Source organism: Sebastes umbrosus, chromosome 7 (assembly GCF_015220745.1).
Source record: "Sebastes umbrosus isolate fSebUmb1 chromosome 7, fSebUmb1.pri, whole genome shotgun sequence".
In the NCBI taxonomy this organism is placed as follows: domain Eukaryota; kingdom Metazoa; phylum Chordata; class Actinopteri; order Perciformes; family Sebastidae; genus Sebastes; species Sebastes umbrosus.
In genome coordinates, this window is record NC_051275.1 from 17,556,708 (window position 1) to 17,575,850 (window position 19,143).

The 19,143-nt window shown below is 41.7% G+C and overlaps 1 protein-coding gene across 3 annotated transcripts in view; it reads right to left on the reverse strand.

Moving 5' to 3' along the window:
• Positions 1–10,574, reverse strand: part of LOC119491224 (Down syndrome cell adhesion molecule-like protein 1 homolog) — a 118,523-nt gene extending 107,949 nt beyond the window's left edge. Inside the window, exon 1 of one of the 3 annotated variants that reach the window (XR_005207564.1) lies at positions 10,095–10,574. Coding sequence is in view for 2 of the 3 variants with exons in the window: in XM_037775007.1 (XP_037630935.1) it covers positions 10,095–10,137 (43 nt within the window). In the remaining variant the exon portion in view is untranslated. The remainder of the gene's footprint in view (positions 1–10,094) is intronic. The other 2 variants (XM_037775007.1, XM_037775006.1) reach the window with 2 other exon arrangements.
• Between the last annotated feature and the right edge of the window lie 8,569 nt (positions 10,575–19,143).

Sequence of the window (19,143 nt, forward strand, 5' to 3'; positions counted from 1 at the left end):
CTGTTCTGTCCCGTATGAATAGTAACATGGAATAACATAATGACATTAATAACATGACATGAATGGGGATGAATCACATGAGGAAAGGCTCAAAAGTAAAATGCGGGGATTAGGGATAAAACTCAAACTGACATAAGGTGATTTTCACTCTCTCCTCCATTGTCCGACACATCTGTCTGCATCCCTCTCTCTATCTTTATTTCTGAGTTACTTGTCTTTTTCTTTGTGTTTCCCATCTGCCATCAGTCTTTCGCCCTTTACCCCTTCGAAGACACTTTCTCTCGTCTTTTCCTGCCACACTAGAGACAGGCAATGTTATGGGATTGGAATTTGTATGCCAGACGCAAGAGTTAAACCCACATAATCTCCTTTCGCATTTAACACTCACACACACACAGTCTATGCACTCTGTAATCGCACTGCCGTGGGAGGCCGGTGTCCGACTTCCCTGGTTTTCATGTGTGTGTGTGGGTGTGCAGCGGAAGGAGGGATCGGGGAGCCGGGCAGGAGCGCAATATTGTAGACAGGACACGGGTGGCTGGTCTGGGGGAAAGGTGCTCAGGTGCAAAGGTGTTTGGATGCAACCGAGTGAGCGAGCGAGCATGTGTGTGCGTCTGCGTGCGGTAAGGTCAAAGGGATAGAGAGGTTAATGTTAAATGACTGCCTCAGTTCTCGATGTCAAACTCAGCCAACAGCAAAGGCTGAGGTGTGCAGGGAAAAAGATGTGATCGCTGCTCGAGGCACGGCAGAGATGCTGAGGAGCTAGAGCGTCATTGTTCTCCTGCCTACCAGCTAAAATTGGAGCAGATCCTCGGTGTTCAAAAAAATCTGAATTCAGGTCAAGTTCAATCCATCCTACCGTTGGAATCCGTGTCAATCACTCTCACAGGCGGCTGGGCTGACTGATCTGCACTTTCAGCACCACGGAGAGCGCCACAACGTGCCACTGGGTGAGGAACACACCGAAGTGTTTCCATACCGAGCAAATAGGGAGGAAGCTATTAGCAGATGATACCAGTGACAGTGACCTGCTTCTCTCTGATGACGAATGCTATTTTTAGAAGCAGAATATTTTCATGACAAAAACAATTTACTCTAGCTGTAAAAGCCCTTATGAAATAAACTATATCACTGTATAAGAATTTGTGTTCAGAAAACTGTCATCCTTTAGACTAGTGGTTCCCAACCTTTTTTGTCCAATGCACCCTCAAAAGCCCGACCAAATGGGCTCAAGTACCCCCTTTATACACATTTGATAGATGGGATGGCCTTCATGGAACTGTTTGATAGTATTTCACCATCTTTCGTTTTTTAGTAGGTTTGGTCAAGTTTTCATTCATTCATACTACTACCACTTGGAATGGCAGCAGCTGAATGAGTCAACTATAGATTGTATATAACAAGTGGACATAGTCACCGTGACCTCACCCAATGGATTGTGAACTACGATTTTGAAGCCTCGAGTTCGGCATTTTGGCCATGAAGGAACTAGAAGTGACATGAGAGAGTGGAGCTAAGCACAACTGAATGCTGAATAAGACATTTTTAGGCGATCAAAATGTTACTATTAACTTTCATGAACTGAAAACACTGTGAAAAGGGTTAAAGTTGTAAGACAAAAACACGGACAACTCCCAAACCCGACAACACTGTGGTAGCGACCTGTCAATCACAAGGTAGCTACGCCCTAAAGCATACCCTGCTTTATGGTCTATTTGACTCTAAATGGGACCATAATTTACTAAATGAACATCATGCTGTATTGAAGAAGACTTGAAACTAGTGATTGAGACCATAAACTCATGTTTATAATGTTTACTGAGGTAATAAATCAAGTGAGAAGTAGGCTCATTTTCTCATAGACTTCTATACAATCAGACTTCTTTTTGCAACCAGAGGAGTCGCCCCCTGCTGGCTATTAGAAAGAATGCAAGTTTAACGCACTTCCGCAATGGCGTCATTTTTCAGACCCGGAGGTTGCCGCCTGGTGTCAACCATCTAGTTCGACTTTTATGCTCAATTTGAGTCATGCAGTCAGCTTGATGTTGCTAGATCGATACTGGTTAAAGATCAGCATCAGGTCAGATGTGGATATATCTTGTGTTTATTTCTTTCATCGAATTATTATCTCTTTTATTCGTTTTTGTTCGTGTTTCTCTGAGCTACTCCACAATCGTTCCAGGTTCTCCCTGGTAACTGCAGAAGAACCAACTAGGGTAAAAGTACACCCGGTAAGCAATCACTGCTTTTTACGAGAGGTTCCAAACTTTTGGCTTTTGCCCCCTTAAAATGAAGCAGTGTCTACTTACTACCCCTCTTCAACCGCTTGTGACCAATTTAACAAAAGAGATGCTTTTTCTTTGTTTTATCTGAATAGTTTCTAAAGGCCTGAAAAGGTAAAGTTATCCAATAATTCAAATATTAGAGGAAAGTCTGAATAAATAAACATAATTTTTTGTAGCAGAAATATGCCTTTTCTCCAACTCCTCAGATCTGTTATTCCATCCCTTGTAGATGTCCTGATCCCTGGTTTGGAAACCACTGCTTATTCCCTATATGCTCTAAAACTGGATAATCTGCTCAAAAATAAATAAACCTTAAACCATCATGTGATATTACCAAAAATGGCCTCAAACTAATTCAAAACAGCTTGGATGCAACAACTCAAACTCAGAGGGAAAACCTCTCAAAAGCAGCAGCTTATGATGCGATGGCTAATCGCTTTGTCCTACGGTATGAATTCAGGTCACTGAGTTCACATACACACAATCATGCACGCAAAGACACATGTGTACAACCACACCGAAGTGAGCCCCGGACTGAACTGCACGGATTACGGCCTCCGGCGGAAAAGACCATCATGACGACAACGCCAACCAAATGTTCTTATCGCAGTAATGGTTTAGAGTTTGATGTCAAAACATCAAAATGGAAAGATGACGGATGAGAGTGTGAAAGAAGTGAAGCATCTGTCTAAAAACTATCCATATTTTGTCACTTGACATAAGGGCTGCAGCTGTTGATTCATGTGTGATATGATATAGACATGGGAGAGCTGGAATTTTGTTGTAGGACAATAGTGAAGCTCTTATTTTCATGTCTTCCCCGGAGCCTTGACCTCTAGGGTATCTGACAATTGAGGTGTGCAAATAGGACAGCAATCAAGTTGTGCAATTAAGGACATAAACACATTATCCAACCAAGAATCTTCCATCAAAGTGGAATAAACTGTATAGATGACCACAGGGAAACTAAAGAAACAATGGCATCAGTCAAATCAACTGAAAACATCTCATGCAAATAACATGGAGCATAATAACCCAGTTTTTCCTCTTTATTTGGGCAACATCTAACCTCAGATGGTTATCAGAGTCCTCTCATAGCCCCAGGTTCCCTTTCCACCCTTTCCCCAGCAGAGAAAGAAGGAGCAAAAGGAGCAGCACTCATCCGATCATAAACTGTATTTTGATTTTCCTTCTTCAAGCCTGGATGCGTTGATTACAATAAAGAAGGTCAAAGTGATTTAGGGTGAAACCCCCGGAAACATCTTTCCTGTCGGATGAACCCCTCGCAATCTTTTTCTATATTTGTTCCTTTTTTTAACCTTCACTTTTTCTTTTTGTTTCCTTTTGACTCAAATCTTTCTTTGCTGTACACTCAAACACATTTGCACTTTTTTTTCCTCCTCCTGTTTTTGCAGTGGATATGAAAATGGAGTATGAATATGTATGCTGAAGAAGCGAGGATATTGCCTATGGTGAACCGCTATGCATAATGCAGCTTTTTCTGTCTCATCTACATTCATTCAGACACACACACACACACACATACACACACTGAGATTCATACCATCACGTGCATAGAAAAACAGGGCTATAAATCCCACTCCTGCCTCCCGCTCTCACTCCCTCTCCTTCAAACACACACACACACACACAAAGTCACATAAATACATTTCAGATTGCATATATATACGTTCATAATAGCGAGTAGATGTTCTATGTGGTGAACCGTGTAGCACTACAGATAACGGCACACAAAACACATTCAGGCCAAATAACAGATGAAGTCGGTGGCAATACAGTCTTTGCAGTGATGCTACAGAAAAACATAAAAGGGAAAAGATATGATCATATTTGATAGGAGGGTGCTGCTCATTTACTATACAATGACTCCAGATTGAGATATGCATTAGGGTTGCATGACAATGTGTCTCTACTTTTGTGTGCAGTCAGAAAGGAAATCATTTCTAACATGGTGTCATTTCACTGTAGTCAAGAAAGAAAAACTGCATGGCATGATTTTAGGAGATGTGAATACTCTATGCATGCACACACACATGGAGGAGGGGGATGAGGGGTGGTAAACAAATGCCTGTACACAGTTTATGCAGTATCAGTAAAATATTAGGCAGCCATTTCAGCATTTGGAAATTCACATCTCCCACTTCAAAAAGGATGATTTCCGTTGTTGAAGTGTGTGTCAGATTTGTAGAGATGTGTTTTTTCTCTCCCTATTCTCCCTCAGAGACAAGGCCATAAATTGTTTGATAGTAAGCAGAACAGGAGAGGGTGAAAGATAGAGTCGATTGTGAGATGTTAAAGTGAGATTGTTGGGATTATTTTTGTCATTCTAAGACATGACCAATCAATCTTATCTCCATGCGTAATGGAGAGGGCACAGCGCTACCGGACACTACTGTTGTGCGTAAAACCTGTTGAGTGAGCGGTGCAAAATCCACTTCACTGTGTGAGTGACAGCTTAGCGTAATAACGATGTTGTTGCTATGGGCTTTAAAGGTCCCATATCGTGCTCATTTTCAAGTTCATACTTGTATTTTGTGCTTCTACTAGAACATGTTTACATGCTGTAATGTTAAAAAAAAAACTTTATTTTCCTCATACAGTCTGCCTGGATATGCCTGTATTTACCCTCTGTCTGAAACGCTCCGTTTTAGCGCATTTTGACGGAATTGCAACAGAAATGCGTTGCTAGGCAATATTTTGGGTCCATGTATACTTCCTGTCAGCTGATGTTATTCACATACACTGCAACCAGGGAATAAACTGGGACACATTTTGAATGTTTACGTTTAAAATGATGTCAAGGGTCTAAATATTGTATATTCGTGACATCACAAATGGACAGAAATCCTGACAGCTTGTTTCAAATGGAGAGTTTCTGAATATGGGCTGTGTGTATTTCCCTGTGGATTGTGTGTTTCGATACTGTCACAGTATTTATATAGGACTTAAGCCTGCATTATAATAAAAAAACATGAAAATCTCACTTTTTTATAATATTGGACCTTTAAGATCTACAGCTGCGTGATGATAAACAGTCAGACATTTTGTTTTTTTTGTGGGTTTTTTTATGAGTGGTGCGTGACAACGAAATAGGCTAAAAAGCAAGATTATCCCTCTTACCAAGTCCTTTCGTGCCCTGTTGTCCGCTTATAAAAGAAAAGAAATCATCAAATCAATTTGTTAGGAGAATTTCCTGTTTTGATAAAAAGTGCCTTAAAGGTCCCATATTGTAAAAAGTGAGATTTTCATGTCTTTTATATCATAAAGCAGATTTAAGTGATAAATAAATACTGTGAAAGTATCAAAACACTCAATCCACAGATAAATACATACAGCCCGTATTCAGAAACTGTGCGTTTGAAACAAGCCGTCAGGATTTCTGTCGATTTGTGATGTAACAAATCTACAATATTTAGACAATTACACAGTTTTGAACGTAAACATACCAAATGTGCCCCAGTTTATTTCCTGTTGCAGTGTATGTGAATGACATCAGCTGACAGGATGTAAACATGGACCTTCCTAGCAACGCAATTTCGTTGCCATTCCGTTGAAATGCGCTAAAACGGAGCGTTTCTGACAGAGCGTGAATACAGGTATATTCAGACAGACAGTATGAGAAAAATAATGTGTTTTTTAAACAATAAAGCATGTAAACATGTTCTAGTAGAAACCCAAAATACAAACATTAACCTGAAAATGAGCATGATATGTCCCCTTTAATGCTCCTCACATCTACTGGCCTAGGTGTTCAAGACAAACGAGAATGCTCAGATTAAATATATGAGAGCGAGTGACGTCTTGTTTGCGCTGCTCGGGTCAACTTGCCAAGCGCAGAGCGCACCAACACTTGACAATGAAAACAGGCTTTGCTCGCCGGAGCACAACGAGGCAGGCGAGTTAACCTGAGAGTGACATGGAGCTATTATACTCTAGAGCTGTCTCTTTCCAAGAAAAGTGGCAGGTGGTGCCGGCACAGCGGGACTCAGAGCCGGAGAAATGAGACACACATAGATGGGGCCCCCTTTTTCATGTTTTGATCTAATGTCACTGTTTGGAAACGTCCATGCGTTATTGGAACACGTGCGTCATAATGGACGAGTTCTGCACATTCATCTGTACAAATGATCAGTTTTCTTTCCATTTAATAGACCAAAAATAGTGAATATTGAACTATATGTCACACAGCAGGATGCCTACCCATTCACCAAATACAGGCAATATGGAGGCAGAGAGGGGCCATGAGATACGCTGATGTCTCACCAAGAAATCATAAGCTTTTCTCTTTTTCGGTAAGTTAAATTTACTTTTGTTCTGGATATTCATCTAAATATGTGAAACCAAACGTGCCCCTTTGGTGTTAAAAGTACAGAAGAGAGAGAGAGAGACAGAGAGAGAGAGAGAGAGAGAGAGAGAGAGAGAGAGAGAGAGAGAGAGAGAGAGAGAGAGAATTTAAAAGGACAGTTCCACTGAAATTAACTTTTTGTTGCTCTGCAAAAGCAGATTTCAGCAGTGTTTCTGTTTTTACTTTTTTTTTTACTCATGACCTTCTGAGGTCACAGTAAAATGAATCAAACTACAGATGTTGCCACCTAGTTTTTCATTATAGGTCAGAAAAATAGACAAAAAACTATTTATTTTTTTTACTGTTATCTGATGCTCTTTCCCAAAAACATATTTTTTTACACCCTGATATTTGGAGAGACAGACAGTAGAGAAGTTGTTACACTATACTTCCATTAGCCACTATGACGCCTCAGTTGTCCAATCCAGACGCAACATCTGTGAGTGCATCGTGCGGGTGTAGCCGAGGAGCCACCAGAGTCTGACTCATACCGCAATTACTGGGCTTCTCCTCTATAGTCGCTATCTGTTTTGATTCCAAATTTAACACACAGCAGCCCAGAGGTCTGCAGATCAGCAGCTCAGGACACTCTCAACGATACACAGGAGTCAGCTTGTAAAGGTGTGAGTAAATACAGGTGATCTGACAGCAGATCAGATGCACAAACTCTTCACATTTTGAAATGGTCCTGAAATTTCGTGTTATTTACTGCAATCAAGAAAAGAAATGCACTGACATTAAATGGCATAAGTGGCATTTCATCTTATCAGATAGACATAGGGGGAGTAAATACATGGAAAAACAATGTTTAATCCATCAAATGCATAAATAAAAAAAGCCACAATATAGGAAAGTGTTATACATCTCTGCAGGAACACTGTAGTGCATATTCAGTTTAATGTGGAGTGTGTGTTGAGGCCTGTCGACCGAAACTGGATAAAACCGGAATCACATTAATTGATGAAATAATTATAGAAAAGAGCTCTAACTCCATCTCGATCTACCCATGGCATTTTTTTCCTTGAAATTTGCACAATTCCTGATTGAATCTCCTCAAATTCCAAGCGACTGTCCTTTTTATGACTGATACAGAAATATATTAATTGTAATAATTATTTTTTCCCCCCAATTTCTCAGGCCCTGTTCTGGCCCATGCATCAGGCCTCTGAAAGTAGATTCCCACACAGCACCTCAGCTGAGTTTGTCTCAATTTTATTTCCATAAAATGACAAGCAACCTCCCAAATCATGACAAAGAAGAATGAGTGCATCCTCCACCCCTCCTCTTCCTCTATCTCTCCATCTATCCATCCTTCTCTCCTCCTCCTCCTCCTCCTCCTCTCTGCGCTCATATGGGTGCAGGTGTGCTGATATGCAGCCAAACCAAAGCAACAAAACGGTCAGTAATAACATAATGAATGCCGGAATTAATGACAGAAAAAAAATATATATAAAGAAAAAAAATCTCTTAAAAATGATGTAGTGGTGTGGTCTGAAATAATATATTTTCACACTGGTGTACAAAAAAAAAAAAGCAGAGACTTTGTGTGCCATTCTAGGAGGCGCGGCCGAGCCAGGAAAATACGCAGTACTAATGCATATGCATGTATGATAATAGACCTACCTTTTCACCCTTAGAATAAAGTTTATTAAAAATTACACACATCTAAAAATACACAGCAGCAGCACGAGACAATAAACTGCAAAATTGGTGCAAAAACGAGCTGAACATGGCGTTGAAAAACAACAGAAAATGGAAGTTTTGTTTTCCCACTGCGTTATCTACATCTCTCCCATCTCAAGCACTCTTTCCGCTCCAGTGGCTGCTCCACACACACACACACACACACAGAGGCTCACACACACAGAGCACATCTCGTTCAGTCACGGGACAGGGCGATGTACAGTGTGTATAATCGAAATAGACCCTGTAATCCAATTACATACAACAAAAAACAGCACACACAAGTCCTCTCCGCATGCAGCTGCAGCCTGGCAGAGGGCACTGCCAAGGCCAATGAGAACCAGGACCATGAAACACACACGTATACTGCACACAATTATAAATAAATACTTGTGATTAATTTCTAATTTAATTAGGTATCTAATCAGCCATCTTCAGTTACAGTACTCGTGCGTAAAAAAAGGAAAAACGCATAAAAGTATAGTGAAAATTGTTTTTTTTTTTCCTCTCCATTATGTGCATTGTTATAAAGTGATGTAAATTCACAAATAACAAAAAGGAACATATCGTGTATATTTAAAAAAAAAAAAAAAAAAAAAAAAAAAAAGGCAAATCATTCTCTTCCATCTGCAGCATTTTAGAGCGAAGCCAATCAGTGGAATCATGGTGCCACAGAAAATGGTGGATGAATAATTAGAGCAGAGGGATGATAACAACAACTGAGTCTGAGCATGCATGCACACTGGCACTCCTCCTGCCATCTTATCAGAAGAGAAAACTAACTGTATAATATACGGCCTCCTCTTAGTCTTTTTTTAAATATCCAACTGGGGCACATTATCTACAAATTAAAGGCCAGGCGCTCAATACCCCCCATCAGTTCACACGTCTCTCAGAAAAATCTATTGACCCTTGTTGCCACGCACACACACAAACTGATGTTTACGCACTATTTTAATGCTCCTTCCCCCCAAAAATATGATAAAAAGGATGCTTTAAGGCTTTTAACCCCTAGGGACCCCCCTCCTCTCTCTCTCTCTCTCTCTCTCTCTGCCTCCCTGCGCGCACACACATACACACTAGCATCATATTTGTGTTGGGACAGGGCAGAAAAAAGTCAGCGGATCCATTAAACTCCTCTGCCCCCCTTGGACTTTATAGCGAGTAAACAGCCTCCAGATGTGGCCAGCTGTGGCCAGCAGCAGCAGCAGCAGCAGCGCTCGAGGTCTACCCGTGCGCGCGCGCGCCTGCAGATCCTTATCAGCCTCTCCTCCTCTCTCTATTCAACAGCCTCCATATTCACGACACCTCCACATATTCATCATGCAAAATGCAAATGCCGTTTTCCTTCTTCACGAACACAGTGTGCACTTTTGGACATACATGTGTGTTTTGTTTCTCACTTATTAGTCCAAATTAAGTGCATATTGATTTTATATGCTCATCAGCTTTTTTTTTTTTTAATCACATCATCATCAGCTGATCTTCATTATGAGACATTGAGAATGCATGAGAAAAACCCGAGCAAGGAGGACAAATGAACGCTAATCTGGGAAAAATGTAATTTCAAAAACATTAAGAAAAAGTTACCAGTCCTCTTTCCAAAAGGTGCTTTAGAGTTTGATTCGACCTTTATGAATCCAACATCAACCTGATAAGCTCATAAAACACGCACAGCAACAACTTGCACTGGAGAGGAAGACAGACATGCATGCAGATATAAAGCAACACTTCACAAGAGAGACATTATCCAAACCTACCTTCTTGCAAAGAATACAGCAGAAGTAAAGTTACAAGCCACATGCCATTAAAAGCAGTTATATTTCACAGGAATGTTGTGCAGCCTCCCCAGAGAAGAGTGCACCAGGCGAGGTGAGGCTCCTCCGTGCTCTGATGGACTCTGGACTGGTTCTCTGCTGAAGCTCCCCGGCGGTGGTGTCTCCAGTCTCCAGCCCTGGTCCCACACTCTCCGGCGCCGAGAAACGAGCCGCGGGAGAAAGTACCGCCTTCTGCTACCTCTGTTCTCTCCTCCCCTTTACCGGGACGGGCTGCCGTCGCTCCTCCTCCGGTATCCTAATGATGCGCGCCGTGATGGAGAGGTGAGCTGAACGGAAACCACTGGGCACCTCTGGATTTACGCGCACCATGGATGTATGCTCTTGATGGAGTACCAAAGTTCAAAACGCAGCCGTCATAATAATAATAAATGTATTTATATAGCACTTCTCAAAACAGATGTTACAAAGTGCTTCACAAGACAGTGTTCACAAAGTCATAGTGTTGTATGTCATAAAAAACTTAAAAGTCATAGTATAGTATGTCACAAAAATAATAAAAAAGTAATAGTATAGTATGTCATAAAAAACATAAGAAAGTTATAGTATGGTATATCAGAACATCACAGATCAATAATAATAGAAGTGGTAAAATGGTATGACAAGTTCATAAAACAAATATACAGTATAAATACATAAATGTGTATAAATGTACACATGCGTCCAGAAACGGATGTGTACATACATATATTTATACCCTTCGACTTAAAGGAATGCTATCCTAAAAAGACGTGTTTTCAAAAGTTTTTTAAAAGTGGATACAGAGTTAGATGATGGTATCTCTATAGGAAGTTGCATTCCAGTGTTTGGGAGCTCTGACAGCAAAAGCCTGGTCGCCTCTCGTCACAAAATTGGACCTGGGAACAGCAAGAAGTAGCTGATCAGATGATCTCAGACCACGTACAGGCGTATAGGGCGTTGAGAGATCCAATATGTATTCTGGGGTCATACAAAGTCATTTGAATGTTTTGTACGATACGATACGATACGATACGATACGATACGATACGATACGATACAACTTTATTGTCAGTTTGCACTGAAAGTCATTTTGCATCCATAGGCAGCTCAGTTTGAGAAAAAGTACACATACAATAGACATACTGTTACCATAGACAGACAGACAAGTAAGACCCATCAGGCAAAAAAAAAAACCAACAAAACACATCACAATTATTCATACACAACCCCATTACAAAATGACCATCTGTCCTCTGGATTTACATGTCTTTAGCAGCACATTCATTATTATTTAGCAACAAGATGGACTGATGGACAAAAGCGTTCTTAAGCCTGATGCAGGTTAAATGTAGGGAATCTGAATCGCCTCTTGGAGGGCAGAAGTTGATATTCCCCATTTAAATCATGTAAGGGATCATATGTGAGGAAGTTGCTAATAAAACAGCCGTTGGAAGGGAAATGTTCTGTGCGTTATTTCCCATGCAAATCAACTCAAGGATTTCCATAAATCAGTTGCCATTGTCTTTAGCTGTGGTGCACACAGAGAGAGAGAGAGAGAGAGAGAGAAACCAACAGAATGTGCCATTGTAAAGTTAGAAAAGAACAGTATCAAGGCTGCGAAAAGTCATATTTGAGATGGTCCCTTTGAAATATCTCACAAATATTCTACATGCCAAAGTAGATCAGTTCCACAATATTTTGGCAGCCCCATCTGAATTATATTGGACCTGAACTCTCCTCCATTATCTCACAAGGAGTCTCTTGAACATGAATTCATACATCCTGTGACTTCCCTGCACTATGGACTATTTCCTATGAGCTCCTATATACATTTTTTTTTTATCTGAGCTGTACCAGTGTTTGTTGTTGTTGTTGTTGTTTTTATTCTTATTGTGTTTGTGAAAATAAGAAAACCCAATAAACATATTAGTGAAAAAAAAAGAAGAAAAGAACAGTACAGGAGTGCGAAGGAGAAGGAGCGCAGAAAAGCTGCAGCCTCCGTTTCATTCAAGGGGAAAGTGGGAATGTACTCTGAGCACCAGCGAGTCACTTTTCTTTACAACAGACTGAATAGTTTTGGTATTAAAAACGCAGCATATAGCACTAAGGAATTATCTACAATCAGCCTTGTTTAAAAGGTGTGTATACTGTGATTGATATGGTCAATACATTCATTAAATCTGATCTGTGAATCTCGCCCTTTGATTCACTATCTCTCTCACACACCTAAGGGGACACAAAGTGTGCGCTCATGGACGCACTGATCCAGAGTCACCTTTGTTGGTTACTGACTTGAGAATCATCGTTTTAGGAACAAAACTGCCCATTTAGATGTATTAAAGCTGCAGTGGGTAGAAATAGAGCAAATATGATTTAAAAAAGTGTTTTTTATAAAACGGTCACTATATATCCTGACAGTAGTGCATGAGACAGGTAATCTGAAAAAAAAAATCCAAGCTGGAGTCTTGCCGTCTCTGAGCAGCTGTCAATCACTCGCGAACTCTGACTGAACAGTCAAACTAGGCAGCGCTGATCAAATATTAATCAATATTCTGTTACTGTAATGCCTATTGCTTAACTCAGATGTTTTCAGAAACATCTTGTAGTGTACTGTTTAGCTGTAAAATGAGAACGTTTGTGACCCGGCAGTCATGTTGAGATCAGTTGAGGAAATACCAAACACCGCCCACCAGCCGGAGCTCACCCAATAGGAACGCTCAATAGGAACGCTCTCTCTTTGAAATAACGTGATTGGCCAAAATCTCCCGTCACGGGCTAGATTTTTTTAAAGCCTGAAAACAGAGCCATGAGAAGTTGCAAAAGTCTAGTTTTCACTCAGAACACTTGAATTACAATATGCTGAAAGGTTATAATGGAATTTGTGCCAAAAATATCCTGCCTACCCCTGCTTTAAGAGTGTAACCAAAAACATTCACATGACCAAACAAATAGTAAGAAAATCTTTAAGAACACTGAGTTAAACAGACTGCAAACTACTTCCAACAAGGAAGGATTTTCCCAAGCAACCTGCAAATTCTGTAGTCACACCAGCCTGTTTTACATGTGTTTACATTGCAGTTTAGCACCTGACCAGGACCCAATCTAAACATCTCACTTCAGTAGTCGGGTTTAAGTTGTCAATGTTTTAAATATTCAAAATAGCTCATCTTAACCTGGATCTATACTCATTAGCATCAGCAGCCCCAGTGGGAGTGGAGAGTCAGTATCACGGACTGATCTACAGACTTTTCTATAAAATAATTGTCCTCCCACACAAATTTTGGCCATCACATTTCACTCTAAATCAATTATTAAAGAAAAACTGACCCGCATGGCCACGGGGATTTCAACACTGCATGGGTTCAAAGCTGTCTCATTCAATCGTCTCCTCTTTACTGTCATTCAGTTTCAACTCCTGAATAATCAACACATAATCAAATAAACACCAAAGCACAGCTGATTGTTGTTCATCCATTTCAGACCAACTGCAGAAAATCTACTCGTTGTCCACTCAGTCACGCTACTTATCAGACAACAAACACTTTCTACTTGACATAACCTCCACCACCACTCTTTCCGTGTCTCTCTCAGTAAAATAGTGTTGCATTTTTTTTGAGTGTCCTGGTTGTGGAATGGAGCTGAGGCAAGCTGTGGCCTCTCTCACTCCCACTGAAGAGCCGCTGTAGTGTGGCAGGCAAGGCAGGCACACTGTGCCTCCACTCTCTTATTATGTAACAGGTGGAAACACACACACACACACCCACGCACCCTCCATGTCTCGCTCTCTTTCGAACAGACCCACAAACGTCCACGCGCAAACATGCACACGACGACAGGGACACATATAAAGCGTGCACGGAAGCACTTCCGTTATTCTGTACATCCAGATGTGTGCTCTAAAATTAGTTTTATAGGTGGACACATTTTCAGTTTAAAATCACCTCCCCCAGCCACTAACCAGGTTTAAAAGTGCAGCCTGTAGGGTATGGTGAGTGAAACTAGTGTCTAGAAACCCTCAGGGAATATAATCTGTCTCAGCATCCTCTCCCAATGACAAACTGGTCACATAACAGCACCCAACGCCTTGACACTCGCACACAGAGGTCCAACCCTGCAGCCCCGTATGGTAACACATGAAGGACTCCCGTCAGGACCTCAAAAGGCAGCGTGGCAAGCTGGTTAAGGGGCTGACGTGAGTCGGCCTGACAGCACCAAGCAGGTTGTACTGTAATGTCAGCCAGTGATCATCATGGAGGCTGACAGGCTGAGCTGGGGCCAGCCGGGCCGGAGAAAAGGCGAGCAGCTTCCAGACAGCTCGAGCGACTGTCACTGAGGATAGGACCCAGGACGGGCTGCCACCACCACCGCCGATAAAAAAAGAAAAAAATCACAGCGCCATGTGACTCATCTCCATCACTCTACCCATCACTCGTTGCCTGGAGATAGGGAAGGAGATGGGAAATGAGGGGAGAGTTTGTTGACTGAGGAGGAAGACGGGTGAGCGGGGGGCAGCAGCAGAGAAACAGAAAGCAGAGCGAAGGGGGTGAGGGGCAAACACAGAGAGTGATGAGGCGGATAAGTTCATGTGGATGTTAATGTTAATGCTCAGACAATCAAAGCTCCCCCTCAGGCCCCCCGACTACATGCTAGGATCATATTAGCGCTAATGTATCCAGTATTAATGCGCAGCCCTGCAGCCTAGTGCAACCATAGCAAAGTCAGAATTAGGAGAGAAAGAGGATACACGGTACTACCGCTTTCGCTCTGTGCAAGGTCACAGGGATCGAAACGAGAATGGGGAGAGAGCTGCAGGAATAGGGGCGATGGTGGTTGGAGGAGCTGAAAGAGGCAAATCACTCGATGATGAGTCAAATGGAGGAGTTATGTTCCTTTAAAACCGCATTACACGGCAGTGAAAACGGACTTTAAAAACACACAAAAACTGCAGTTTGTGTGAAGTGCCAGTCAACGTGCTGCAGAACTCCTTTCCCCCTCAGTGGGGCCGCCTGGCTAGCTCCGCATGCCGCTGTGTATGAACGAGCCACTGCATTAGGCTAATATGAATCACACACCACCGTGCCGCAGTGCATTAACAGGAAGGCGCCAACCAATGGAGTGTGTTTGCCTTTAAACCAAGCATGCGTGATTGTTGTGGCAGATGTGCGAGAGTGTATCAGCACATCAGAGGACGTGTGTGTGTGTGTGAGCATGCGTCTGCATGGCGGCAAAGCACAGGACGTATATTTCTGGCTGCTCTCCTACCCTACAGTCGTGGGGCGTGCATGCATGTATTTGGGAGTGCGTGTTTGCGTATGTGTGTGTTTGCATGAGCGTACGTGCGCGTGCACATGAGACATCAAGGGGTGTTAATTTATTCAAATGAGCTGGGGAGGATAACGAGAGGATGGGGTGAGGGGCGGAGGTGGTGTGTGTGTGTAGGGGGGCACCTTCTTCGGCTGGAGGTTCATCTCTCCGTTTCTCTCCTTTTTCTTCCCCCCCCACTTGTTTTTTTTTCACATTTGCAAATGAGACTATTTGCATGGCTGAGAAGGAGGGGAGACAAGGGAGACGACGAGATTGAAAAAAGAGGAAAGGAAAAAATTAGAGATGGAGGAAACGGTGCGATTCTGAGGCAGACAGAACGCCCGCAGACAAAAAACATACCGTGCCAGGGCGATACCACCACTTCCAAGATGGCTGCCGCTGGAGGCGTCCTCTGTGGGACCAACCCAGAGACCCGTTTGCTCTCGCTTCCGTAGTGGGTGACACACAAACACACTTTCTGACTTCGGCATGCGTTCCTCAAGCATAACGAGGAGGATGAGATTCGAACGGCTCGGTAAAGGATTAACATTTATCATTTGAATTTGAATATATTAAAAGACTGAGTCAGATGGTTGTGGCTGCTACAGAGATATTGATCAGAGATATCTAGTGACACCCAGTGGTCACAAGTAAAGATGTTATCAGCAGAACATCATACACTTCTGAATTCCTCACATAGGCTGATCTTTACATTTTCCAATTGGTGACTCCAATTCAAGGTCCATAGATTAATAACACCAAAAGTCTGGCCTGCTGATCAATTCTCTCTTTCTCTCAAGAAATGTGGTTCTCCAAAGAGTTTGAAACACTGAAGTGTGTTACTTAAATATTTGTTAAATTTTAAAAACTAAAAAATGTTTGTCTGACAAAACTGCCCCATATCAGGCATACTTTAATCCATCTATCCATCCATTATCTGTAACCGCTTATCCTATTCAGGGTCACGGGGGGGCTGGAGCCGATCCCAGCTGACATTGGGCGAAGGCTGGGTAAACCCTGGACAGGTCGCCAGACTATCACAGGGCTGACACATAGAGACAGACAACCATTCACGCTCACATTCACACCTACGGGCAATTTAGAGTCAACAATTAACCTAACCCACACGTCTTTGGACTGTGGGAGGAAGCCGGAGAACCTGGAGAAAACCCACGCTAACACGGGGAGAACATGCAAACTCAACACAGAAGGGAGCCCCAAACAGGGTTTGAACCTGCGACCCTCTTTACTTTAACTCACTGTCACAGTAAACAATAAATCATCTTTAACTTGATTCATTTCTAAATAATCAGTTCCGACAAGGCAGACAAGTGGACGACTGCCTCAAGGCCCGAAAAGTCTGCTGCTCACTGCTTTTCAGTTGGTTTTGGTATAACGTGACTAATTGTATATATGTAAGGGAATCTGCACCACTAAAGTACAATATGAACTAAGGAGCGTCCTGCAGCATTATGACCCTAATCTTGTGTTTTTCTTTATGGTGCTCATACATATGCTCCTCAAAAAAAGTCATGTGTGGTTAAATTACCACAAACTAAACATGGTTTCTTGGCAAATAATGAAGTCATGTGTAGTCTGCTGTGTGCACTGTAAGTTATGAAAACTTCAAAGAAACAGGGTACATACACGATGCACAGAGTGCAGGTACGGAGCGGGGGGTCAATGGGGACCCAACGACAACTGTTTGCCCCGGGGACCTCTAACAGGTTAATCCAGCCATGGTTCTCTGCCGTTGCACAAAAAAACATGTTATAGCTAGATTAATGCCATACTCCTAACTACATTAATTGGGTTATCACCTCTTCATGCAACTACCTTATATGTACCACAGTATCGACACACACAGGAAAGGCAACAATAAAGTGGGTTACTGAAAGTGTCTATATAGTCATTCAAATTAACTTAGTATTATTGTGCATGTAAACTGTCATACATCCACCTGCTCCAGGGCAGTTAGAAGAGCAACATGTATAAATAAGGGATGAACAAACAGAAATAAACTACTGTTGACACTCAAATCTTTACAGTTCTGGTCTGTTACATCACATTAAGTCAACAATAAACCGACGCGTAAGAGAGAGAGAGAGACAGAAAGAGAGTTGGCATGTGTGAGAGGACGTTGTAGAGCTTAGCTGAAGGCAGACTTTCCATCTTGACCCTCTGTGCTTTGATCTTATCACTTTCCCACGCTTTAACACTCCTGTACCTCTGTCTTACTGCTTAACCTGTTCCACACAGACATGCATAAGCTCTCACACACACACACACACACGCACACACACAAAACACACTCACAACAACAAAACGAACGGACATGAACATCAAAATGTTGCGGTTGCTGCGTTACAGAGAAAAGCTTATTTAAGCCACCTTATATTCTTCAGTTTCTACGACTAGAAGAATATCAAACTGAACTTAAAACATGCATCATAGTTTATCTTTTAGAAACTGTGATTTGACTGATTGGTTAAACCATGTAGTGACCAAGGCCAGCTAAGAAGGGACCACACCGACATTCATTTGAAGGACAATCCTATATCTTTCTTATTCTTTACAAATCACATTAAAAAGACAAAAATCAACGATGAACTGTTCCTCCTAACAAGTACTACTGTACCTGTGCAAAGCCTGATACTGTAGCTTCCTCTGCCAAAACTACTAAAAACACATCAGTGAGCCACGGTGTTGAGCTTGGCGATATGTTCCTACATTACCATGAACACGAACATGAACACTGCAGTTTGAATAGATTCCTCCTACGACTCAAGTCAATCCAGGTGAGCCCTGGGCTGAAGATAGTCCACAACAAATACACAATAAACTCCTGTTTGAGTAGTGTTTGTTAAAACTACTGTACTATACATTCCTGACCTGAAGATTTACGGCTTCAGGAGGAACCAATTTGCTTTGGACTGACAGTTTCGGGGAGTTGAAAAGCATTGAGAGAGGCACTAAAGCTCAGTTGGTTTTTGATGAGGTTGAAGACTTTCATGAGATTTGTTAAAAACAAAAGTTGTTACAATAACAAAGCTATTAGGGCCACAACTAACGATTATCATTGCCGATTAATCTGTCGATTCTCGATTAATAGATTAGTTTTTTGGTCTATAAAATGTCAGAGTATGGTGAAAAATGTCGATCAGTGTTTCCCAAAGCTCAAGATGACGTCCTCAAATGTCTTGTTTTGTCCACAACTCAAATATATTCAGTTTACTGTCATAGAGGAGTAAAGAAACCAGGAAATATTCACATTCAGGCAGCTGGAATCAGAAAATTTAGACTTTTTTTTATTTACAGAAGTAGTCAAACCGATCAAATTAATTATTAAAATAGATGGCGATTAATTTAATAGTTGACAAACAATCGATTAATTTGTTTCTAAAAAATATAGATGTAAATAGATAATATATAAAATATAGTTAGGGTGTAGGATATTGCCAACCATCCATTAACTGAAACCTACAGTAAGCCTTCAGAGATTTAGCCAAATGAGAAGTACAAATTAATGTAAATAATGAACAATTGGTCAAATTTGGTTGAAGGCCACTTAGCAGCATTTTGTCAGCTTTGACACAGGCCTGGTCGTCTGCACTTTGACTCTCACAACATGAGATGACTTAATAGAATTGCAGCGATCATTGCCAATCCAAACTACAGGTGTATAATTAAAATGTGTGAAGGGACAAGC